This window comes from Bos grunniens, chromosome 16 (genome assembly GCF_055505025.1).
Source record: "Bos grunniens cultivar Pamir isolate PY7600 chromosome 16, Bosgru_T2T1.0, whole genome shotgun sequence".
In the NCBI taxonomy this organism is placed as follows: domain Eukaryota; kingdom Metazoa; phylum Chordata; class Mammalia; order Artiodactyla; family Bovidae; genus Bos; species Bos grunniens.
Genome location: NC_141180.1, coordinates 10524657 through 10550771, shown reverse-complemented (window position 1 = coordinate 10550771; position 26115 = coordinate 10524657). Strand labels below are relative to the sequence as shown.

The window sequence follows — 26115 nt, the reverse complement described above, 5'->3', positions numbered from 1 at the left end:
ATGACATGATACTGTACATAGAAAATCCTAAAGATAATAAAAGAAAATTACTAGAGCTAATTAGTGAATATAGCAAAGTCACAGGATACAAACTCAATACACAGAAATCACTTGCATTTCTATAGACTACCAGTGAAAAATCAGAAAGAGAAATTAAGGAATCAATCCCATTCACCATTGCAACAAAAAGAATAAAATATCTAGGAATAAACTTACCTAAGGAGACAAAAGAACTGTACACAGAAAATTATAAGACACTGATGAAAGAAATCAAAGATGGCATAAACAGATGGAGAGATATTCCATGTTCTTGGGTAGGAAGAATCAATATTGTAAAAATGACTATATTACCAAATACAGTCTACAGATTGAATGCAATCCTTATCAAATTACCAATGGCATTTTTCACAGAACTAGAACAAAAAATTTCACAACTCAAATGGAAACACAAAAGACTCCAAATAGCCAAAGGAGTCTTGAGAAAGAAGAATGGAGCTGCAGGAATCAACCTTCCTGACTTCAGACTATACCACAAAGCTACAGTCATCAAGACAGTATGGTACTGGCACAAAAACAGAAATATAGACCACTGGAACAAGATAGAAAAGCCTAGAAATAAACCCATGCACCTATGGGTACCTTATTTTTGACAAAGGAGGCAAGAATATACAATGGGGCAAAGTCAGTCTCTTCAATAAATGGTGATGGGAAAACTGGACAGCTCCATGTAAAAGAATGCAATTAGAACACTTCCTAACACCATACACAAAGATAAACTCAAAATGGATTAAAGACCTAAATGTAAGACCAGAAACTACAGAACTCTTAGAGGAAAACAGGCAGAACACTCGATGACATAAATCAAAGCAAGATCTTCTATTATCCACCTCTTAAAGTAAGGAAAATAAAAACAAAAGTAAACAAGTGGGACCTGATTAAACGTAAAAGCTTTTGCACAGCAAAGCAAACTATAAGCAAGGTGAAAAGACAACCCTCAGAACGGGAGAAAATAATAGCAAATGAAACAATGGACAAAGGATTAATTTCCAAAATATACAAGCAGCTCATAGAACTCAATACCAGAAAAACAAACAACCCAATCCAAAAGTGGGGAAAAGATCTAAACAGACATTTTCCAAAGAAGACATACAGATGGCTAACAAACACATGAAAAGATGCTCAACATCACTCATTATTAGAGAAATACAAATCAAAACTACAATGAGATATCACCTCACTGGTCAGAATGGCCATCACCAAAAAGTCTACAAACAATAAATGCTGGAGAGAGTGTGGAGAAAAGGGAACGCTCTTGCAGTGTTGGTGGGAATATAAATTGATACAGCCACTATGAAAGACAGTATGGAGATTCCTTAAAAAACTAGGAATAAAACCACCATATGACCCAGCAATCCTACTCCTAGGCATCTACCCTGAGGAAACCAAAACTGAAAAAGACACATGTATCCCATTGTTCACTGCAGCACTATTTACAATAGCTAGAACACGGAAGCAATCCAGATGTCCATCAACAGATGAATGGATAAAGAAATTGTGGCACACATACACAATGGAGTATTACTCGGCCATAAAAAATGAATGCATTTGAGTCAGTTCTAATGAGGTGGATGAACCTAGAACCTATTATACAGAGTAAAGTAAGTCAGAAAGAGAAATATCATATACTAACGCATGTACACAGAACCTAGAAAAATGGTACTGAAGAATTTATTTGCAGGCAGCAATGGAGAAACAGACATAGAGAACAGACTTATGGACATGGGGAGAGGGGAAGAGAGGGTAAGATGTATGTTGAGAGTAACATGGAAAGTTATATTACCATATGTAAAATAAATAGCCAACAGGAATTTGCTGTATGTCTCAGGAAACTCAAACAGGGGCTCTATATCAACCTAGAGAGGTGGGATGGGGAGGGAGATGGAAAGGAGGTTCACAAGGGAGGGGATATAGGTATACCTATGGCTGATTCATGTTGAGGTTTGACAGAAAACAACAAAATTCTGTAAAACAATTATCCTTCAATTAAAAAAAAAATTTTAAAAAGTCAAAAGGCAATATACCAATGGGAGAAATATTTGCAAATTATATACCTGATAAGAAGATAATATCCAGGGGCTTCCCTGGTCGTCCCATGGTTAAGAATCTGCCTGACAATGCAGGGCACATGGGTTTGACCCCTGGCCAGAAAGATCCCATACGCCACAGGTCAACAAAGCCCATGCACCTCAACTACTGAGCCATGCTCGAGAGCCTGCAAGCTGCAACTACTGAAGCCCATGCTCTGCCACAAAAGAAGCCACTGCAGCGAGAAGCCCAGGCACCACAAGGAGGGAGAAGTCCCCACTCGCCACAACCACAGAAAGCCCAGGCACAGCAATGAAGCTGTAGTGTCGCTATAAAATGTTTTTAAAGTTAATATCCAAAATACATATAGAATTGTCATAACTCAAAAGGAAAAAAATCAACCAGATTAAAAAATGGGCAGAGGAAGTGAACAGACATTTTCCCAAAGTAGACATACAAATGCTTAAAAGATATATGAAAAGGTACTTAACATCAGTCATCATAAGGGAAACCCAAATCAAAACCACAATGAGGTATCACCTCACACCTGTCAGAATGGCTATGCTATCATCAGAAAGACAATACATAACAAATGTTGACAGGGATGTGAAAAAAAGGGAATCCTCATACACTGTTGGTAGGAATGTAAATTGGTGCAGCCCCTACAAAAACTGGTATGGAGGAAAAATTAAAAATAGAACTACCATATGATTGAGCAATTCCATTTTCAGTATATATTCAAAAGAAACAAATCATTATCTCAAAGATATATTTACATGTCCATGTTCACTGCAGAATTATTCACAACAGCCAAGACATGAATCAACCCGTGTCCATCAACAGATGAATTGATAGTGTGGTGGAATATTATACAACCATAAAAAATATATTTTATGATAGATAGTGAATAATATACAGCAGAATATCATTCAACCATAAAAAATAAATTCTTCAGGGCACTATGCTAAGTGAAATTAAGTCAGAGAAAGACAACTACCATATGATCTCACTTATATGTGGAATCTAAACGGAACCAAACAAAGAAATAGAACAGACTGGTGGTTGCCAGAGGCAAGTGGTGAAGGTGGTCAAAAAATGCAAACTTTCACTTATAAGATTAATAAACTTGGGGGATAAAACATACAACATGGGCTTCCTAGGTGGGTCAATGGTTAAAAAAAAAAAACCCGCCTGCCAATGTCAGAGACTCCAGTTCAATCCCTGGGTCAAGAAGATTCCCTGGAGAAGGGAACGGCAACCCACTCCAGTATTCTTGCCTGGGAAGTCCCACGGACAGAGGAGCCTGGAGGGCTACAGTCGATGGGGTCACAAAAAGTCGGACACGACTTAGCAACTGAACAACGACAACATACAATATGGTGACTACAGTTAACGTTACTATATTGTATATTTGAAAGCTGCTAAAAGAATAACTTTAAAGTTCTTATTACTAGAAAAAAATATATAACTATGTAAAGTGATGTGTGTTAACTAAACTTACTGCAGTAATCATTTCACAATATATGCATATATCAAATCATTATGATGTCATATGTCAATTATACCTCCGTAAAACTGGGGAAAACAGTTTTCAAAAATAATGTCCATGTGTGGTGACTGGTATATTTCTAAACAGAATCTACAGACTAGAAACACTGCCCTAATGTTACATTTAAACATGTATAACATTTAAACATATAACATGTTAAATGTATAACCATGTGCCTGAAACAGACATTATTATACATTTTGGTTAAAAGTTAGAATTGTGACTATGGTCACCACGGTTTGTATGAATTAAATTGATCACATTATGGATAAACAATAGAAGGCTAAAAAAAATTAGTTGACTATAACTTTTTAGACTTGATGGCATATTAACCACAAAAACTAATCCAGGCAGAAATAGAGATTGCAGTTTCAGAAATGTGGTAAGCTAAATAGAAAAAGTATGTTTAAATTGTAACATTCCTTAAGACAGAGGTCTAGTAGGTTTACAACTAGCCAATCTGATCACATGGACCACAGCCTTGTCTAACTCAATGAAACTAAGCCATGCCCTGTGGGGCCACCCAAGACGGACGGGTCATGGTGGAGAGGTCTGACAGAATGTGGTCCACTGGAGAAGGGAACAGCAAACCACTTCAGTATTCTTGCCTTGAGAACACCATAAACAGTATAAAAAGGCAAAAAGACAGGACACTGAAAGAGGAACTCCCCAGGTCGGTAGGTGTCCAATATGCTACTGGAGATCAGTGGACGACAGAGGATGAGATGGTTGGATGGCATCATTGACTCGATGGACATGGGTTTGAGTGGACTCCGGGAGTTGGTGATGGACAGGGAGGCCTGGCGTGCTGCGGTTCATGGGGTCGCAAGAGTCAGACACGACTGAGCGACTGAACTGAACTGAACTAGTAGGTTTGGTATCAAGTTGCAGTGGAGAAATAACTCACCACCATAATCACAAATAACAACATTATTATTATGAAATAATGAAACAAATGAAACAATATTATTTTTTGGTATTTGCTGATATGTATCCACAATTCTCATTTTGAAGAAAAGATTTTTATTTTTCTGGTGCCATCAAGTGGTAACATTATGAAGTGTTCTAAGGTTTAAATACTAATAACTTTAAAACAGAAAAGTAACACACTGATACGTTTTATATATGTCAATTTTGTGTTTTAGCACAAAATTACATAGAAAAAAAAGGGGGTAACATTAAATCTAACTGTTTGCAACTCATCCCCATTTTCAAACTCCAAATGAGAATTAAGACAAAGAAGAAAAATGAGTAAGTCATTAAGATTGGAATGTTCCACTAGCAGACAAAAAACCCAAAAGACAATGAAACTACCTGAAAAACAAAATTTATATCAAAATGATATATCAATCAAATCATAAGAGATGCTCCCTCCTGAAGTTCCATTAATGTGGCGGTAAAAGAAATTATTTTTAAGGCAAAACCCTTCAAGAACAAAAAGAAAGAAAACAGCAGCAACAAAATTGTAGAAGTTAAAAAGTAGATGAATAAGTGGTTACTGTTTGATCAACTCAAGGAAGCTGCCTTACTAACAGAGCAATGTAAATCTCTCCAAAATTTCAGGGACTGGTGGTCTTAGATAGCTGTGGGAGTGTGAAAGCTAAAACCAAGAAAATTCACCAAAATCCTAGTTAAGAAGTTGTTAGGATGCCACTACACACACTCCTTCTTCCACTCCTTATGGCCAAGTACCCATTTTTACATCACTCATACTGGAAGACGGAAAGTTTACACTGGAGCAAGAGTAAAGAGAGGCTTCTGACCACAGTACACCAAGCATAGTGACGGCAGAAGTACTGCAGTTAAAAAACAAAAACTGTTAGTAATCCAGGAGACTGTGATAATCTAAACAGTACTGACAAGTCAAAGACCACAGAATAACAACAACAACGATGATTTTCCTGAAAGAAAACCACTGGAAGAAGGTCCTATTAACCTTTGACCATTGTGTCCGGGACGTCAGATTACGAATCGCAGTATGCTTCAATCTGCTTCCCTAAGAGAAAGGCAAATGATGAAAAACTGATGCTTAAAAATAAATAACAGGCTAAATTCTACTTACAGACATTTAGCAGCATTCAGCTCTCCATGTCCTGTATCACCCCCATTAATTGGCTGAGAATTTATCACAACTAACACAAACAGAATAGTAAGCAAATCCAAGAACCCTTTACGTTCTCAGTTTAAAAGCCCATTTCATCTCGCCTCTTCAGGCCATCAAGAGTGAATGTACTGAAGAATCTCTGGGAATACTCCTGACAGAATCAGGTGAACATGGCAGGAAAAAATATATATACATATTATTCAAAGAAGGGACTTAGAAGCTTGATTTTTAAAAATTCTGTTTGTGTTGATTAATTGATCAAAGCAGAGACTTAAGTATACTGTCTTCCACCACGTAATTAAAAGTTAAATTACCATATTTAGGTAATTTAATCTCTAGTAATTTCTTTTTTTCAGTCTTGTTTTTACACAAGATTATACATAAGAAATTGCTATATATATAAGTATGTATGTGTGTGTGTGTGTGTATTTTCCCCCAAATATCAACAAAAGAACATGCCAAAATATAATAATACAGATAAAATTGTACCTTGAACACCTTCCAGGAGCAAATCAACTCCCTTCCTATAAAAATCAGAAGCAGCTTCATAGTCATCTTCTTCTTCCTTTTTTAAAGCCAGCTTTATTAATTCTCCTGCTTTCTCCAAATAATCTCTCTTGCCAAGCTTGGATTTTAAACTGCTGGGAAAAAGGCTACGACTTTCCCGTTCTTCTTCTGTTTTGTTCTGTTCACTGTCAGAAAAAACAGTCCCTAGCACTGAAGAATCCGAAGAAAGATTGGGACCAAAAGTCCTGATGGGAGAATTCTGATTGGAAGCCATTCCATCATCCAACTCAGCAAGAGAATCCACATCAACAGTAAGAGATACCAGGTCACTGTCGCTGGAGAAACCTAGAAATATGATCACAATAGTGAACAGATATTAAACTGAGAATCGGCCAAAAGAATACAAATCACACTGACTAAACATTTTTTCATATTACCCATGTCAATCAGGAAGACTGCAATTTACTGATGGAAGTCAGTGTCTAGCAATTTGTTTCAGCTTAGTTCATTCATTTTTGTACTATCTCCCCACAGTTCTGGAAGACAATCTCCTGCCTTAACCATCAAACTAAAACTGAAGACAAGTCTTTATCTAGCCCTGTTGTTACAAGCCTTTACCACAGGATCTTGTATTTACAGAAGGTTGATGCTTATATACACAGCTTCTGTGAACAACAGAATTATGATAAAAGGAAAAGAATAAGTGCTTTAGAATAGAAAAGAGAAGTGCTTGAATCCCAGCTCTTAAAACTTACTGTGTGACCAACCACAAGTTACTTAATAATAAAACTTATTATGCAGGGCTTTAAATGAGAAAAAGAGCTAATGCACATAATAGGCTAAGATTAAATTATAACTTTTATAGCAATTACATAATAATAATTTTACTATACATAATATAATGTATCCTCAGAGATGTGCTTTTAAGTAACCATCCATATCTGGAAAATGTATGCCATGCAGCACTTTTTTAACCGAATTTTTTGAAATTCATGTTTCAGCCTCTTCCACAAGCTTTTGGCAAAAGCTTTGGTCAGTATTTGCATCTTAGTTTTCTGACAGAAAATGAATAGAGAATGCTACTGAACATTTACTCAGTGAAAATCACTTCTTCCATTTCATATAACTGACTTCATGATACACAATCTTGAACTACAATAACCGTTACTAAACCTGCTCTACTTGTACATTCTTTTTTTTTTTTTTTTTTTAAATTTTGCCTGGCCGCTGGGCTTCCTGCTCTGGTCTCCTTCCTCCACCCCTTCCCAGACCTCCCTGTCCCAGCGGGCAGCCAATCCACTACTTGTACATTCTTAAAAATGATTAAGGACCTCAAAGAGCTTTTGTTTATATGGATTACATCTGTAAATATTTACTGATCTTGGTATTTTAAAAATAGACTGAATTTTTAAACACTTAAAGTCCATTATATGTTAACATAATTTTTATAAAAATAATTAAGAAGTACCATTGTTTTACATATTTGCAAATCTTGTTAACAGAAGATGGCCATATTCTCATGTCTAATTCTGCACTCAATCTGTTGGATGTCGTTTTGGTTAAAAGAGTTGAAGAAAATGTCACATTGGTAAGTAACTGAAAATGGGGTGAGTATTTTAACAGGCTTTTCAAATAACTATAGCTATCGTTTTTTTTGATACTACAACAAAACTTAACAAGTAGTAGTTTCTTAAAGGTTAGTTTACATGTGGAATATAAATTTCTATCAGTGTAATTTCTGTTTCTGTTACATTCAAATCTATGGGTCTGTCTCACACACTGAATGGATCTTTTATCATGTATGAGTCTATAACATCACACTCTGGTCATTTTGAAAATATTAGTTTCCTGAGTTACATGGAGCCTCCAAATGGTGATAAATTTCATCATTACAATATCTCCAAGAAAATCATATTTGCTATCACCACCAACCTCGTCAGAAAATTGTTTACATATTGTAAAACTGTTAGGCTCAAAGTGGCTGATACAGGTTCTCCAAAATTCTGTTTTGGTGTTGAGAACTAGAATATCATCACTATCTGGCAACACATACTGTTAACTGTTTTCCTTGAAGTACAAGCTTCCTTTTTCATTTAAAATGAACAATGAGTTGTCTGTCAATCATTCTTTCAAGCAAAAATGGGGTCCCAGGAAAAGAGTGGCTAGTTTACAGTTCAAATAACTGCAAAGGTGCCTTTTTCCAAGACAACCAGGGCAGTTCATTATGTAATGTGTTCTTCATTTTCATTTCATCTCACATAATAGCATATAAAAGACATATATCCAAGGGTTGAGATTCAGTAAAATTAACTGTTTTTACTGCTTTATCAAGGACCTCCTAGGTGAAGTAAGCATTGGCATTACTGTAAGGATGTGCAACGAATACTGTCACAGTCTCATAGCACTGTCCTGATTCATGCTCAAGTACAGCAGTTTCACCCACCTCTGCTTTTGGATCATCAGTACAAACGTCAGCAAAGTAGAAACAGAAAATAACTTCCTAGATTATTATAAAAAATAGTTTCTGCCTTGGAGAGTCCCTGAAAAGATCTCAGCAATGAATACCCAGAGATCTGAAAACTATACTTTAAACGCCACTGACTTGTATCATTAAATAAGATTCACAACAGGGTTAGGCAAAACTTAGGTTTTGGAACAACTATGTGATCTGCATCATCACTGAATACATACTGACTGCCACGTTTCTCAGGAAGGAAAATACTGGGTTGGCCAAAAAGTTCATTCAGGTTTTTCCATAACTCGAACAAACTTTCTGGCCAACGTAATACATAAAGAAGAAAATGATCTCCCCAGCATCACACACTAAGTCAAAATCAAAGGTGGACCTGAGTGAACAGTTCCAGATCAGGGGTCAGCAAACTGTTTTTCTGAGGGCCACAGGGTGAATATCTTAGGCTTTCTCGGCCACACAATCCCAGTCACAACTAGTCAACGCTGCTGCTGTCACAGGGAAGCAGCTACAGACAACACCCACACGTCCAAGTGCGCCTGTGTCCCTCAAAGCTGCTCAGATGGGGGCTGAGCTCTGAATGCCGAACAATGTTCACATGCCACACAACAACAACAAAAAAAAGTAATATTAACCCAGAAATACCACAGCTGAAAAAAACAAAAAAAGGCTTTTCTGAAATTCAAAATAAAATGCTAAGTGTAAAAATGTAAAAACCATTCTTAGCTTATAGGGCGGGTCATATAAAAACAGGTGGAAGGACAGACTTGGCCCATGGGCCACAGTCTGTCAACCCCTATTATAGACTCAAATTGCTTCAGTTCAGTTCAGTCGCTCAGTCGTGTCTGACTCTTCGCAACCCCATGGACTACAGTACGCCAGGCCTCCCTGTCCATCACCAACTCCTGGAGTTTACTTAAACTCATGTCCATTGAGTCGGTGATGCCATCCAACCATCTCATCAAATTGCTTACTTCATACCGAATAAAGTAAGTTGGGATAAAAACATTTACTGGCAGCTAAGCTCTAATTTCAAATCAACTTTAGACACTATTTTGGCACTCTGTCAATATATCCTGTTTTCAGGGTTTGGCACTTTTTTCCCCCACAAATCCTTGGAATGCCCATGAAATACTAATTTTGTTCCCTGAAAGCAAGAGACTTCATTAAAGCCAGGATATCAGATGAAATTCACTGGATCTAGTGGAAATCTCTTTAATTCACCACATTTCAACTGCATAGACAGCACTTAAAATCAAAATCTCTTTATAGCCATCTACAAATTTATGCACTGCTCTGAGAAATACATAAACTTTCGAAGATTTTTAAAAAATAATTTTAACTATTTTCTATATTCAATACAAATTTACTTCTTCAAATGGTTATCAATGTATAACCTGGTCATCCGAAATTAATAAACAGACAAAGAAAAGAATGCTGTGGTTTATACAGCTAATCACAAATGAAAGGAAATGTTGTTACAGATCTTTTGTCTGCTCTCTGATGTCTTGTCACTATAACCTCTACATCATCTATCACATCATACTGCTTCATGCTTTGCTTGATTTTCCTTTCTAACAAGAACAATAATACCAAAGGGCAAGAGGGTACAGTTATGTGTACTCAGTTTCTTGGCTTCTGACCATAAAAATCTAGTCACATAGTCATATTTCCTCTCACTCTTCCAACCTTATTTTATTAGCAAAGAATCATGATTACATGAAACTAGATCAGAAAAGTAAGATCATAAAAACACCTAGGGAAAAGTCAGAGAGTAAAATAAAGTAATAAATAAAAGCTCTATACAAATTGTTCCCTCTTCAAATCCTACCTAATTCTAAATGAGAAATGTTTCAAAATAAGCAAACAAATAAGAACTAGCCGGTTAGGAAGAGAAACTTTTTAGCCTAAGCAAGAGAAGCAAAGGAAACAACACTACTTTTTCTGGCGTATGGAGGGCAATTTTAAAATATACGTCAGATGCAAAAACACTTATATCTTTAATCCAGAAATTTAGCAATATATACCAGAAACAATCAGAAATGCAGGGAAAAAAAGACTGACACGCAAGAATATTCATCACAAAAACTAGTGCAATTGAAATAACAAATTCCTACCAATTGGAGAATATGGTATATCCTATGAGGAGGCCTTACAAATAGCTGTGAAAAGAAGAGAAGCAAAAAGCAAAGGACAATAGGAAAGATACAAGCATCTGAATGCAGAGTTCCAAGAATAGCAAGAAGAGATGAGAAAGCCTTCCTCAGGTATCAATGCAAAGAAATCGAAGAAAACAACAGAATGGGAAAGACCAGAGATCTCCTCAAGAAAATTAGAGATACCAAGGGAGCATTTCATGCAAAGATGGGCTCGAAAAAGGACAGAAATGGCATGGACCTAACAGAAGCAGAAGATATTAAGAAGAGGTGGCAAGAATACACAGAAGAACTGTACAAAAAAGAGCTTCACGACCCAGATAATCACGATGGTGTGATCACTGACCTAGAGCCAAACATCCTGGAATGTGAAGTCAAGTGGGCCTTAGAAAGCATCACTACGAACAAAACTAGTGGAGGTGATGGAATTCCAGTTGAGCTATTTCAAATCCTGAAAGATGATGCTGTGAAAGGGCTGCTACACTCAATATGCCAGCAAATTTGGAAAACTCAGCAGTGGCCACAGGACTGGAAAAGGTCAGTTTTCATTCCAATCCCAAAGAAAGGCAATGCCAAAGAATGCTCAAACTACTGCACAATTACACTCATCTCACACGCTAGTAAAGTAATGCTCAAAATTCTCCAAGCCAGGCTTCAGCAATACATGAACCGTGAACTTCCAGATGTTCAAGCTGGTTTTAGAAAAGGCAGAGGAACCAGAGATCAAATTGCTAACATCCACTGGATCATGGAAAAAGCAAGAGAGTTCCAGAAAAACATCTATTTCTGCTTTATTGACTATGCCAAAGCCTTTGACTGTGTGGATCACAATCAACTGTGGAAAATTCTGAAAGAGATGGGAATACCAGACCACCTGACCTGCCTCCTGAGAAACCTATATGCAGGTCAGGAAGCAACAGTTAGAACTGGACATGGAACAACAGACTGGTTCCAAATAGGAAAAGGAGTACGTCAAGGCTGTATATTGTCACCCTGCTTATTTAACTTACATGCAGAGTACATCATGAGAAACACTGGGCTGGAAGAAGCACAAGCTAGAACCAAGATTGCTGGGAGAAATATCAAAAACCTCAGATATGCAGATGACACCACCCTTATGGCAGAATGTGAAGGGGAACTCAAAAGCCTCTTGATGAAAGTGAAAGTGGAGAGTGAAAAAGTTGGCTTAAAGCTCAACATTCAGAAAACGAAGATCATGGCATCCGGTCCCATCACTTCATGGCAAATAGATGGGGAAACAGTGGAAACAGTGTCAGACTTTATTTTTCTGGGCTCCAAAATCACTGCAGATGGTGACTGCAGTCATGAAATTAAAAGACGCTTACTCCTTGGAAGGAAGGTTATGACCAACCTAGATAGCATATTAAAAAGCAGAGACATTACTTTGCCAACAAAGGTTCGTCTAGTCAAGGCTATGGTTTTTCCAGTGGTCATGTATGGATGTGAGAGTTGGACTGTGAAGAAGGCTGAGTGCCGAAGAATTGATGCTTTTGAACTGTGGTGTTGGAGAAGACTCTTGAGAGCCCCTTGGACTGCAAGGAGATCCAACCAGTCCATCCTAAAGGAGATCAGTCCTGGGTATTCATTGGAGGGACTGATGCTGAAGCTGAAACTCCAATAATTTGGCCACCTCATGTGAAGAGTTGACTCACTGGAAAAGACCCTGATGCTGGGAGGGATTGGGGGCAGAAGGAGAAGGGAACGACAGAGGATGAGATGGCTGGATGGCATCACCGACTCGATGGACATGAGTTTGGGTTAACTCCGGGAGTTGGTGATGGACAGGGAGGCCTGGCGTGCTGCGATTCATGGGGTCGCAAAGAGTCGGACATGACTGAGTGACTGAACTGAACTGATGATAAAAATATTATAGAGTTATTAAAAACTTTTATCAGTTCAGTTCAGTCATTCATTCATGTCTGACTCTTTGGGACCCCAAGGACTGCAGCACCCAGGTCTCCCTGTCCATCACCAACTCCCTCAGCTTGCTCAAACTCATGTCCATCGAGTCGGTGATGCCATCCAACCATCTCATCCTCTGTCATCCCCTTCTCCTCCCACCTTCGATCTTTCCCAGCATCAGAGTCTTTTTAAATGAGTCAGTTCTTCGCATCAGGTGGCCAAAGTATTGGAGTTTCAGCTTCAGCATCAGTCCTTCCAATGCATATTCAGGACTGATTTCCTTTAGGATGGACTGGTTGGATTTCCTTGCAGTCCAAGGGGCTCTCAAGAGTCTTCTCCAACACCGCAATTCAAAAGCATCAATTCTTCAGCGCTCAGCTTTCTCTACAGTCCAACTCTCACATCCATACATGACTACTGGAAAAATCACAGCTTTGCCTAGATGGACCTTTGTTGACAAACAAATGTCTCTGCTTTTTAATATGCTGTCTAGGTTGCTCATAGCTTTTCTTCCAAGGAATAAAGAGCCTTTTAATTTCATGGCTGCAGTCACCATCTGCAGTGATTTTGGAGCCCCCCAAAATAAAGTCTGTCACTGTTTCCATCGTCTCCCCATCTATTCACCTTGAAGTGATGGGACCAGATGCCATGATCTTAGTTTTCTGAATGTTGAATTTTAAGCCAACTTTTTCACTCTTCTCTTTCACTTTCATTCAACAGGCTCTTTAGTTCTTCTTTGCTTTCTGCCATAAGGGTGGTGTCATCTGCGTATCTGAGGTTATTGATATTTCTCCCAGCAATCTTGATTCCAGCTTGTGCCTCATCCAGCCTGGCATTTTGCATGGACATTTCGCAGACTGGGTCCAAATAAGAAAAGGAGTACATCAAGGTTGTATATTGTCAGCCTGCTTATTTAACTTATATGCAGAGTATATCATGCGAAATGCCAGGCTGGATGAAGCACAAAAATTGTTATAAGAGACTATTTAATGCTAAAGTATTCATGCTTTATTAATCAAAAACAACAAACTGCAAAGCAGTATATACACTATAATTCTAGTTTAAAAAAACAAACACACACCAATGTTCATAGCAGCACTATTTACAGTAGCTAGGACGTGGAAGAAACCTAGCTGTTCATTGACAGATGAATCTATAAACAAGTTGTGGCACATATATACAATGGAATATTAATCACCCATAATAAGGAACGAATTTGAGTCAGTTGTAGTGAGGTGTATGAACCTAGAGCCTGTCATACATTGTGAAGTAAGTGAGAAGGAGAAAAACGAATGTCATATATTAATGCCTATATATATGGAATCTAGAAAAATAATACTGATGAACCTATTTGCAGGGCAGGAATAGAGATACAGATGTAGAGAATGGACTTGTAGACACAGTGGGGTAAAGAGAAGAAGAGACAAATTGAGAGAATAGCATTGACATATATATACACCACAATGTGTAAAATAGCCAGCCTCGTGGGAAGCAGGTGTATAGCACAGGGAACTCAGCTCGGTGCTTTATGATGACCTAGAGGGGTGGGAGGGAGGCTCAAGAGGGAGGGGATATATGTATACTTATAGCTGATTCACACTGTTTTACAGCAGAAACCAACACAACACTATAAAGCAATTATCCTCCAATTAAAAATACATAAAAAATAAAATTAAAAAACACAAACAGGAAAAAAGGTTAGAAAAGTACACGAAACATTAACAGCACTTTTCTCTGTATGCTGGAAGTACAGGTGACTCATCATATTTGCTGAATGTGTGTGACAAGTCCTTAAGGCTATGTATGTGAAGGATATCAAAGAAGATGCAGCAAGAGCTGAAACTGGCGATTTGTTTGTAAATCAAGATATGTTATACAGACATAATTTATAAAACATAGACCTATGTGAATCATCCAGCAGCCAGTGCCAAGAAACTTCTAACTTGAGAGAAGACAGAGATGATTATAAAAACAGATCTGTACAAAGCAGACTAACCCCTGACACTCCTTTCTTACTTATGTTCTTCCTTTCATTGTCCTCTTAAGATGTACCCTAATGTACCTGGAAAGCCTAGCACTAGCACATTTCCTCAACTATACACTGCAACTAACCTAGTATTATCTGATGTTTCTCTTCCATACTGAAGCAACTGCTAACTCCCCTTCTTTTCACTGAAGAACTCCCCAACCAGCTCAAGAAGAACATTCCCCATCACTACCTCAACAATGAGTACAAAGATAGAGAGAGAGGAATGCAAATACTCAGTACCTATTTTATTCATCTTATATCTTTAATATATCTACTTAATACAGTGCTTGCTCAACTCCTTGAAACCACCGGTCTTGTCATTCAGTCTGTTTTTTATAAAGCTTCACATAATGGACACTAGCTCCCTGAAACCCAGAAAGTTAACAAGTAAGATAAAAAGAGCTGCAAGCAAGAAAGAGGTTCTCAGTTAAAGTGAGTAAGAAGAACATTGTGGATAATGCAGGGCAACAACTGACAATACAGAGGCTATTTGTCAAAAGTCAAACCAACCTGAAGTCAATCCATGTTTAAAGGGGCCCTCTGGGCCATCAGAAGAGTAAAAGGTGCATCCTTTACCAACACCATCAAGTCAAAAACCTAAGCCTTTTTTGGAAAGGATGGGGGTGGGGGGGAGTCAAAGGTTCTGTGAAAGTGTTCAGCCTCCAGGTTCATATCACAGAGATTCAAGTCTCAGGGCTATTAGAGGACCCCAGGTGACTGGTTAAAAAGCAGCTACAGACATGAGGGGTTTGTACAGCGTCCCAGTTCACCTACCTACCCTCACCTTCTGTGCTTTGAACTGCTCAGAGTAGGGCAGTGTAGTGTAATCCGTCTAGGACACCATCTCTGAAAGACAGGCACCAGGGGAAAAGGTTGAGTTGCCATAGAATAAATCTTTATACTATAAGCTATCAGAAATCTGTATTTGAAGACCTTCTGCAAAAAGAGATCAGTTTCCTTTAGAACAACAGGTGGTCTCTCATGGCCGACTATGCCTAAAATACATGGCCTCATTATTATTAGCTGATAGCTTTCACTGAGCCCTGAGGTTCAAATATTGCCATAGTCAATGAAAGGGAATTTCTACCTTTCCTAGTAGCGATGACTCAAGCTTCACACACAAAGCAAGGTATCTAGCTAGCAGAACAAAGGTCACCCTGAGGTAGAAGACATAGTATCAATCTCCATTAAGAAACAAGCCTTTATAAATATGATTTTAAGTGACTACCTAAACCTAAAAGATGATGTTAGTTAAGATTCCTCTATTTGATTGCCAACTCATCACTCAATAATAGCTACTGTTACTAAAAAGAGCCATTCCTCTGACATTTCACATTTTTATAATGTTCCTGATACATGTCTTGCTTCACCCTTGAAATTTTATAAAAAGAACATCGGAATATTTACTGCATATTTGGTTTAAGAAAAAAGAATAAGCACAGGAAACAACACATCAATCACAATTACAACCCTAGTACTGTTACCTTATCATGAACAACAAAGATCTATGAGTTGGCTTCCATTTTTACTTAATGAACTTTTTATGCTGCTCCATAATCTACTCTGCAAATCAAATCTGTGACCAGCACACAAGCAGTTCATACTGAGCTTTCTATACCAAATTAAACCTCATTTCAGAATACAGGTCTGGGATTGCTGTTAAATATCTGGAGGGCTTTGACTGCCTTAGGCATCTGTCTTAACTTTTCTGAAATTCCAATTTTTAATTATAAAGTAAGGTATTTATCTATATCATTCCCACTGTTCCTTCTACTCTAAAATATCTATTCCCACAACATCGTGAAATTTTTATTTGCCCCATCAGACTCCTAAACTCTTAATATACAATGTTATCCTCAATAGTCACAGAATTGTTAAGGGTCAATTTTTGTAATTTTGTGTCAACTGTTTTATATGCACACATACACACAAGGACACATTCTCATTTCTGCTTATCTTAAATAATAATAACTTATTCTTTTTCTATTTATTTTAAACTTCCCCACAAAGAAAATTCAACTAATAATGGACAGTGAATAAAAGTGAATAAAAGCACTCAGGAGAAAAAGGAACTTCAAACTGAATAAATACACTCTGAAGTAGTACAGGAGCACCCAGAATTAGCCCAGTAACAAGATTTAGCGTTCTTGTGGTGCCACCTGGTGGACATTTGCTATAAATTCTACTTTAAATTTAAAATCTTAATTTTGTCATCTTTGTGCTTTTCTATATAATGAAAAGAATTATTACCCTGACACCAAATAAATACACAAATTTTGAACTGAAAGTGATTTTGAAAAGGTCCTTTACACGGACCAGCAATAGATTCTATTCTCAAAATGTACATCTCATTTACTTTAAAATAGCTAATTCAAGACAGCTTACTTAATAGACCCTTTCTTGTGTCTACAATTGCTACAGTGAGCACTTAGAGAGTTCTCACTCCACAATTTACAGGCAAAAAGAAAAAGAAAAAAAAAAGTAAATTTGACTAGGAAACATTTAAGAATATTTACTCTTAAGATATGCTACATATAAGAAGCTGATCTCTCAATTTCTATCTGTGGTTATGATCACCTAATTACTTTTTCTTACTTGCTGCATACACCTGGAAAATGTCCCTCCCAAAACTGCAAAAGAAGTCAAGTAATGTATTGCGAAGAGGAAATGACACAGTTTACCAGATGAGCTTACACAAACATCAAAGGCTCCGATATTAAGGCCAGCATGCAGTAAAGCAACCTATATCCTTCCAAAAGGCCAACAGATGAGAGAAACATGCCAAGAAGTTCAATTCCCATCCACCACTCTGGCCAGGTCCCCACAAATGCCACAGGAACTTTATGGCTAAGTTTAAGTCAACAAAAAGATGGAATTTTAAAAAGGAAGTAAGATGTTAACAATGAATTAAATCTTCTTTCATCTTTGAGAAAATATATAGTTTAATTTCACTGAACAAGAGAGATGAAGAGCAAACCAGCACTTCGTTTTAAAAATATAAAACAACGTTAATGTTTCATCCAAAAACCTACTGGAAAAATTTTATAATTTTTAATTTCATTAGATAAAAATACATTAAGCAATTAATCACCAAATTGTTGGGCTTTCTAAAACCTTAAAGGGGTTTCCTCTATCACAGTATACTATATAAACCACTGAAAGTTTTTAAAAATCCTCTAATCCAACTCTTTATGCTTTCCTTAGAAAACTTTCTTTCAAGGTAAAGACTTGTTGATTGCATTTTATGGTACTAATAAAAATAATGATCACTTAGCCTCTGCATCTGTTCTCTGAGAGGTGATGTACTTGCCATGTGTCATTCTGACTCTAACTGAAGGGCCTTGGCACAGCAGACTATACATATTAAGATTCGCCCCGCTGGCTCATTCCACTGGCAAACTAAATGACAAGGATGAAAAATGAATCCACCTTCAAAACACCATTTAAAACACTACACTCAGAGGAGCTGTTACGCAGTGGATCACCTCCTCGCGCTCCGGCTCTAAACCCGCCTCGCCAGCATGCGCCTCCACAGCCCCTTGACAACCTTCCCTGCCCTCCACACCTGCGGGGCTCGGTGGGCTGCGAGCTGCCCTGCCCCTTCCTACGAGAGGCCCTCTCTCCTGGTTGTCTCTGGGACTGGCAGACTTTTGGAGTGAAAGTAACTCTTGCACTTACCCAGGATGCCAGGCAATCTCATGATATTTAAAAGTCATTTTTCCTCTCAAATACCAGCGAATTTGTACGATGTCTGATACTCAAACCTGTACTTGTCAACAAGGTGTCTTTGGGCAGGATCAATGAGCCAGGTAGAGAGGTTTTTAAAGGGAGGGGGTGAAAAACATAAGCATTAACAGCTTTTCCAGTTCCCTGGTTTTCATTCTTCATGGATCCCAGGGTGTTTCAGAGGTGGTAATGTAGTTAGAAAACTAAATTATGCACTGAAAGGATAAAATTTCAGTCTTATTCTTAAGTATCGTTAAGTCTTTTTCTGTGTTTTTAACAGAAATGTTGCCCCCAGTTTCCCCCATAAAAGCATATTCCTAAAATGATAATTGCTTCCAAGGAAAACTCACCGTTTTGAAATGTTAAAGATAAACTCTGAAACAAATACACCCTACCTATACTGTAGGTAGAGAGAGCAGTCATCCGGAGAGCAGTCCTGGTCTTAGTGAACAATAAGTACAACAGCATCTTCTTTAATTCTCAGAAGTGTCTCAGTTGGGACAATAAATTATAAACTCACCCTATAAGTTTAAGGCTACAACCCACCTTAGGTTATATCTCCTTTAACATGAATACCTTTTTATTCTGAACAGCCTTCCACATTTTAAAACACCACCCCAAGAAAAGTCATCCTAATAACAACTCTTCCCCCTTCTCTTCTAAACTTAAGCAAAGGGCAAAAGACCTCTGCACCCCTCCTATCCTTGATTACCTTCTACTAAAATAGGCTCCTGAGACACCCTTCTCTCACCATGGCTGACACCTACCTAGGTAATAAAGACTTATCAAGGATATAAAATAGAGTCATCCTCAAGTCACATACCCTTCAATTTCTGACCCAAAAATCAAAGAGAGAAAAAAAAAGATTCCGTAATTTTCAGGAACTGTACTCCTCACTGAACACTCTCCCACAAATCTTTCTAAGTCGACTTCCTGCTTGTCCTCTCTTGGACATCACCAAATCTGCCAATTTTACAAGCAGAAAATGTCATTTCCCTCTTTCTCAAAAGTACAAGGGTATCTCTGAGGCAACAGCCAGATCAGGTTATCCCAAAAGAGTCATCCTCCAAGGAAACTTTTTCTAAAAATAGTCACCTTGGGATCCCAAGAAGTGGTTAGATTTTTCCAAAGCCTAGCAAGAATCTCAGATCAAAACAAGTCATGGAGAATAGATGTATTTTTCCCCAAAAACATCTGATGGACTGTAAAGTAAAATGACTATCAATATTGTTTTTCTATGATCTTAGCTGACTCAGGATGGAGTTGAAGATACCGAGGACCCAAAGGAGACCCCAGCCTAAGATCCCCCATACATTACACAGAACACTGGATGGAAGTTAATGAACTGTGCTTTTAAGTCAATGGGAGCTACCAAGAAAAATAAGAAATTTTAATTACTTCTCAGTGTGGATTTTCTTCACCAAAAGAAAAATAAATTTTAAGTGCATCAACCCACAAAATGGATGGGAACTCGTTGCTCCTACAAAAACATGATGAGAACCTATTGCAACAGACCTATATTAGCATGTCAACGTGTGACATCAGTACACATTCCAACCAAACCAGCACTACAGTGAGATCACAACCACCTCTCATGTCAGTCATAAACCATTCTCCTCTACCATAGATTCTTACTCATGAAACAGATCAAGAAATATTCTCTGGTGTATGATTTTTCTTTTATACAAACCAAACCTAAGCGACTTCAAGCAAATCTAATTTACCTATTTTTAAAGACTCTCCCCAGCCCTGTCCCCAAATATATCTCTCTTTTAAATCTAAAATGTTTTCTGGAAGAAAACTAGCTAAGGAAATTTTTTAAATCTTCATTAAAAATTCAAGAATGGCTTAATAGAGGAACAAAAACAAGAGATTAAGCATTATTGAATTAAAGTAATTAATAGTACAAAAAATGCTTTGGTTAAGACTCATGTTATTATAAACAATATCAAAAATACTAAAACTGCCTTAGATTTATTCTTTCTGGTACATGACTAAACTTTCAAAGCCCCTTTTGAAATTAATTGTCTGAAAGTCAGATCCTGCTAAATAAACTTCAGAAAGGCACTCTTATACTAAACAATACCAATTCTGAGCACTTACTATACCACATTTCAACAAACCTAAGAAGCCGTTAATTGTAGGACAAATCATTATTTTATGTATCACTAAGAAAGAAAAAAGCTGTCAATTAATGTATCATCAACCCAATACTATGTACTCAATAGCAATGATGTGAAAATGTGAAGAAAAAAGTACCTTAGAATTAGTGCAATACTCTCAAACTCCTACATCCATCTGATTTGGGCAATGTAGATATGATTTACAGTCTGCAGCAATCAAAACCACTGAAATGAAAAAAATAAAAATCTCTTACCTTCTGTGCTGCACTCAGGAAAGCTATCAGTGAGGGAATCCGGATAAGCTTCAACGGGACCGATCAATTCAGAGCCATCATTGATTATCCCACCCTAAAAAGATTAGAATAACTGTGTTTCATGGTCAATATGACTATTTTAAAATATCAGTAATGAATGAATGATAGTTATCGCAACTATTTTATAAGAATTACAAAAATGTCCATCTATTAAACTAGATTACGAATGCTTTTTAAAAAATCAACAGGAATAGCCATATTGGTTTATCAAAAGTAAAAAATGTACCACACCAAGGCAAGATGCTAACAACAAGGAAAACTGTGAGGGAGAAAGGTGAATATATGGGAAAACTCTATACTTTCTGCATAATTCTTCTGTAAACCTATACTGTTCTAAAACTTTTTTAATTCAACAGGAATTTTATACTGTTTCTAATAATGTGTGGCTTTTTACAAAAGCATGTTATTTGAAATACATCAAAAGTGCTCATCTTTTTAAAATGCAGAAAAAGAAAAAGCCCACCAGCTAAAGTGGGGGATGTTATTCAGTTTCTTTAGAGTCCCTAGTCTTTCTAATTAGTGATAAATGATGGACTCCATTAGGGAGTCACTTAATTTTACCAAATTAAAAACTACCACATACTACACAGTACCTCAAGTGATCCAAAAACTATATTTGAGAATCATTTGAATACAATGCACACAAAATGAAATAAATTTGTTTATTAAGGAACCTTTTCTTTAATATTTATTTGGCTGTATCAGGTCTTAGATGCAACACGTGGGATCTAGTTCCCTGACCAGGGATCGAACCCAGGCACCCTGCTCAGGGTCTTAGCCACTGGACCATAGGGGAAATCCCTACGGAAACATTTTTAATAAACATAAAACTGATTTATCCGTGTGACCATCATTGTAATTAAATATTTAAGTTTCCAAATTCATGCCTAAAAAGATTCTCTTACTTTGTATATAACTAGAGACTGCTCTGTCAGGCAAGTGGTGTAGTGTGATTTTGTGCTGTGGCTTTATGGACTGAATGCTCTAAAGGCTTATAACCCTTAAAGAACTAAATTAATGGGCTTCCCTGGTGGCTCAGTGGTAAGAATCTGCCTGCAATGCAGCAGATCCGGGTTTGATCTCTGGATGGCGAAGATCCCCTCCAGAAGGAAATGGCAACCCTCATCAGTATTCTTGCCTGGGAAACACCATGGACAGAAGAGCCTGGAGGACTATGGTCCATGGGGTCGCAAAAGAGTCGGTCAGACACAACTTAGCGACTAACCAACCAACAATGAAAATAACAGCTCTTCTGCTCTTTAACCGTCCACCAACCATTCTATACCCACAACACTATTACCAGAGTAGCAAAGCCGAAGAGAAATACAAACCCCCTATTTCCTCTCTGGTTCGGCACTCAGAACTCAACAAGTATCCTTCCCCCAACTCTCAAAAATATCTTTACCTCATCAAGTCTCCCTGCCAGTTAAAGGAAGAGAAATGTGAAATGGTCCCTCTCAAATTATCAAATTTTACTTCCTTGAGTTTTAAGTGAACTGAAACACTGAAAATGTTTGAATTTTTATCACTTTATTGTATGTACTCAAATATTCAAATCACAGATTACAACTGACTGTTTCTCCAAAAAGTAGAGTATCCATTCTACACTAAACAACATCCACACCAAATCCTAAGAAAATCTAAAAGTATTTTGAGCATTTTAATAGACAAAGTTGATTTGACCTACAATCTCACGTAACAGAAGGTGCCTTTCAACTGTTAACTACCTCTTCCACTGCCAGGTATGTGACTTTAAGTTACCCACCTATAAAACGGAAATAACACGAATATAACTAACTCAAGGATTTCTCAGGACTAAAAGATTTCACGCATATAAAGTGTTTAAGACAATGTAAGTACTCAGGAAATGATTATTTGTTATTATTACTAGCTGATATAAAATCTGCTTATAAAAAAATAAAAATACTAAAGAATACAAAAAATGTTTTAGCCCATAATCCTAGGGAAATTTTACTTACCTAATTTAATAAACAATTTAGTAAAAAATATAGATAATAAAGAATATATCTTTAATGAAATAATAATAATAAAAACTGTTCTAGAGGAACTTAAGTAGTAGGAAAATATGCCACAATTCTATTTTAAATCTTCACTTCAAAAATATTAACCTTTTAGTGTTTCTGAATATGTAGTAAAAAGAATCTCTTATTATACAGCATCTCAAAGGTTTTGATTAATGAAGAGTCTATTTGGAGGCAGGGGAAGGGGAGTTCAGATGTGCTGCTGCTGCTGCTGCTAAGTCACTTCAGTCGTGTCCGACTCTGTGCAACCCCATAGACGGCAGCCCACCAGGCTCCCCCGTCCCTGGGATTCTCCAGGCAAGTAACACTGGAGTGGGTTGCCATTTCCTTCTCCAATACATGAAAGTGAAAAGTGAAAGGGAAGTCACTCAGTCGTGTCCAACTCTTTACAACCCCACGAACTGCAGCCTACCAGGCTCCTCTGCCCATGGGATTTTCCAGGCAAGAGTACTGGAGTGGGGTGCCATCAGATGTGCTAGAATATCCAAATATGGTGGGAAGTTAGCAAATGCTCTCCCCTCAGAAGGCAATGACAAAGCTAGAGAAAAATGTCAAAGAAACCATTCCAGAGCTCTGGAAACTGACAAAAAACACAGAGCAAATGAGTAAGTGGCTACTCATGAAAAGCTACAGAACCAAAGGTAAGAACTGTGGGAGTCTGTGGCATTCTTGCCTGGGGTTGTTTCCATCTTCCATCCCATCTGGGTTGCCATGGTAATCATACAAGGGAAGACAAACCTTAAAAACTAGCAGATTCACTTGCAGATGAGGCTGGCATGATTCAGATTCAAGCAGAGAAAGAGGTCCACTCCAGTGTCATCAACAACAGTAGTGATCTCAGTGCCAAACATGGCAAGAACATAGACTCAGTAGCAGCACAAAGTTGCAGTCAGCAAAAGACCAGACATTTAGCAGGAAGATCCAGAAAATGGCAGAGCTATTAAGGGTTCTTAATAAGCTCTCCACCTATCCATGAATGAAAAACCAGAGAGGGATCAAGCTATCTGCAAATCCCTGGCAAACCATGAGAGGGTGCACATGCACAGAGGAAATCCAAGAGATCCCAGAGGAAAACAAAAGCCAGAGCAAACTTAAAACATGCCTGAACTTTCAAAACACACAAAGAACCATCACATTAAGGGAGAAATAGAATGAAACAAAGTGTACAAGCAAAGAACAATCACTGGCTGACCCAAGCTATGCTTACACAGGGCTAGCCAATACCAAACTAGGTTTAAAAATACAATAAAGATATTATGTTGAGCAGAAATATTAGCAGTCACACACTGTACATCAAACAGACTCCACAGATTTAGTACAGACATGTTAGTAAACACACTGATAAAACTACAGCAAGAACCCTCAGGGGAAACAAATCAACACAGATTCGCTATATTACCCAAACTTTTCGGTTTTCAACAACAAAATTACAAGACATACAAAGAAACAGACAAGTGTGATGAAGAGTAAATACACAAAATGTGATATATCCATATCCACTTCACAGAATATTATTCAACCATAAAATGGATTTAAGTACTGTTATATGCTACAATACAGATGAACCTTGAAAGCATTAAGCTATGTGAAACAAGTCAGATGCAAAAGACGATATATTAGATGATTCCATTCATGTCCAGAATAGGCAAATTCATCAAGACAGAAAGCAGATTAGTGTTTTCTACAGGTTGGGGCAAATGGTGTAGGAAGGGTGAACGCTAATGGATATAAAGTTTCTTTGTGTATTCAGTCGCTCAGTCCTGTCCCACTCTTTGTTTCCCATGGGCTGTAGCCCATCAGGCTCCTCTATCCACGGGATGTTCCAGGCAAGAATACTGGAGTGGGTTGCCATTTCCTCTTCCAGGGGATCTTCCTGACGCAGGGATCAAATCCGCATCTCCTGCATAGGCAGGCAGATCCTTTACCACTGAGTCACCTGGGAAGCCTCTAAGGTTTCTTTATGGGTGATAAAAATGTTCTCAATTAGGTAGTAATAACGGTTGCCTAACCATGTGAATATACTAAAAAAGAAAAACACTGAACTGTACGCCTTAAATGGTAAATTTTACATTATGTGACTTGGTCTCAATTTTTTAAAAAAGTACCAGATGAAAATCCTGGAGTTGAAAAGTTTAATAACAAAATTTTAAATTTACTTAGAGAAGTTCAACAATAGATCTCTGAAAGACAAATAATCAATGAGCTTGAAGATCAATATAAACTATCCAATATGAAAATCATAGGGAAAAAAGGAACAATAATAAAGAGAATCAGGGAGAGCTGCCAGACAATATCAAACATACCAACTAATAGTACCAGAGAGGAGAGCGGGAAAAGGGCTAAAAAATATTTGAGAAGATGAGGGCAAAAAACTTCCCAAATTTGATTTTAAAAAATTAATCTACTATATAAGAAGATAAACCCAAAATAAAATAAACAGAAAGAGATCAACACCTAGTCACACAATTGAAAGACAAAGGCTAAATTCTGGAAGAAGTAATAGAAAAAGACGTATACAGTGGAGCCATAGTATAATTAACAGCTGACTTCACATAAAAAAACAATAAAGGACAAAAGGCAGAGGAATGATAAGTTCAAAGTGCTAAAAGAAACACCGTGGGACCTCCCTGGTGGCACAGTGGATGAGAACCTTAAATCTCACATAAACATCTCACAAACCCAGGGCACATGGGTCTGATCCCTGATCCAGGAAGACTGCACGTGCCGCGGAGCAACGAAGCCTGTATGCCACAACCACTGAGCCAGCGCTCTAGAGCCCTCGAGCGCAACCACTGAGCCCACGTACCGCAACTACCGAACCTGTGCACACCCAGCCTGTGGTCCGCAACAAGAGAAGCCACGGCTGTGAGAAGCCCACAAACCACGGTGAGAAGAGGCCCCTGCTCACGGCAACTAGGGAAGCCCACGCAAAGCAACGAAGACCCAGCACAGTCAAAAATAAAGTAAATGAATTTTTTAAAAAAGAAACATGTCAATCGAGAATTCTCTATGTCCAGTAAAAAAGAAAGAGAGAAAGATAGTGCTATGTCGTGTCCTCCTCTTGCAATCCCATGAACTGTAGCCTGC

General features: G+C 37.8%; 1 protein-coding gene across 11 annotated transcripts in view; it reads right to left on the bottom strand.

The window, feature by feature from the left end:
• The window catches only part of RPS6KC1 (ribosomal protein S6 kinase C1), a 204042-nt gene that overhangs the window by 120585 nt on the left and 57342 nt on the right, over positions 1 to 26115 (bottom strand). For 10 of the 11 annotated variants that reach the window (XM_086342354.1, XM_086342363.1, XM_086342355.1 and 7 more), the window contains 2 exons: positions 20927 to 21020; positions 6228 to 6590 (listed from right to left, as the gene is read on the bottom strand). In XM_086342354.1, the coding sequence (XP_086198480.1) occupies positions 6228 to 6590; positions 20927 to 21020 (457 nt within the window). Of the gene's footprint in view, positions 1 to 6227; positions 6591 to 15607; positions 15665 to 20926; positions 21021 to 26115 lie in introns of those variants that run through there. The other variant, XM_086342360.1, reaches the window with a different exon arrangement.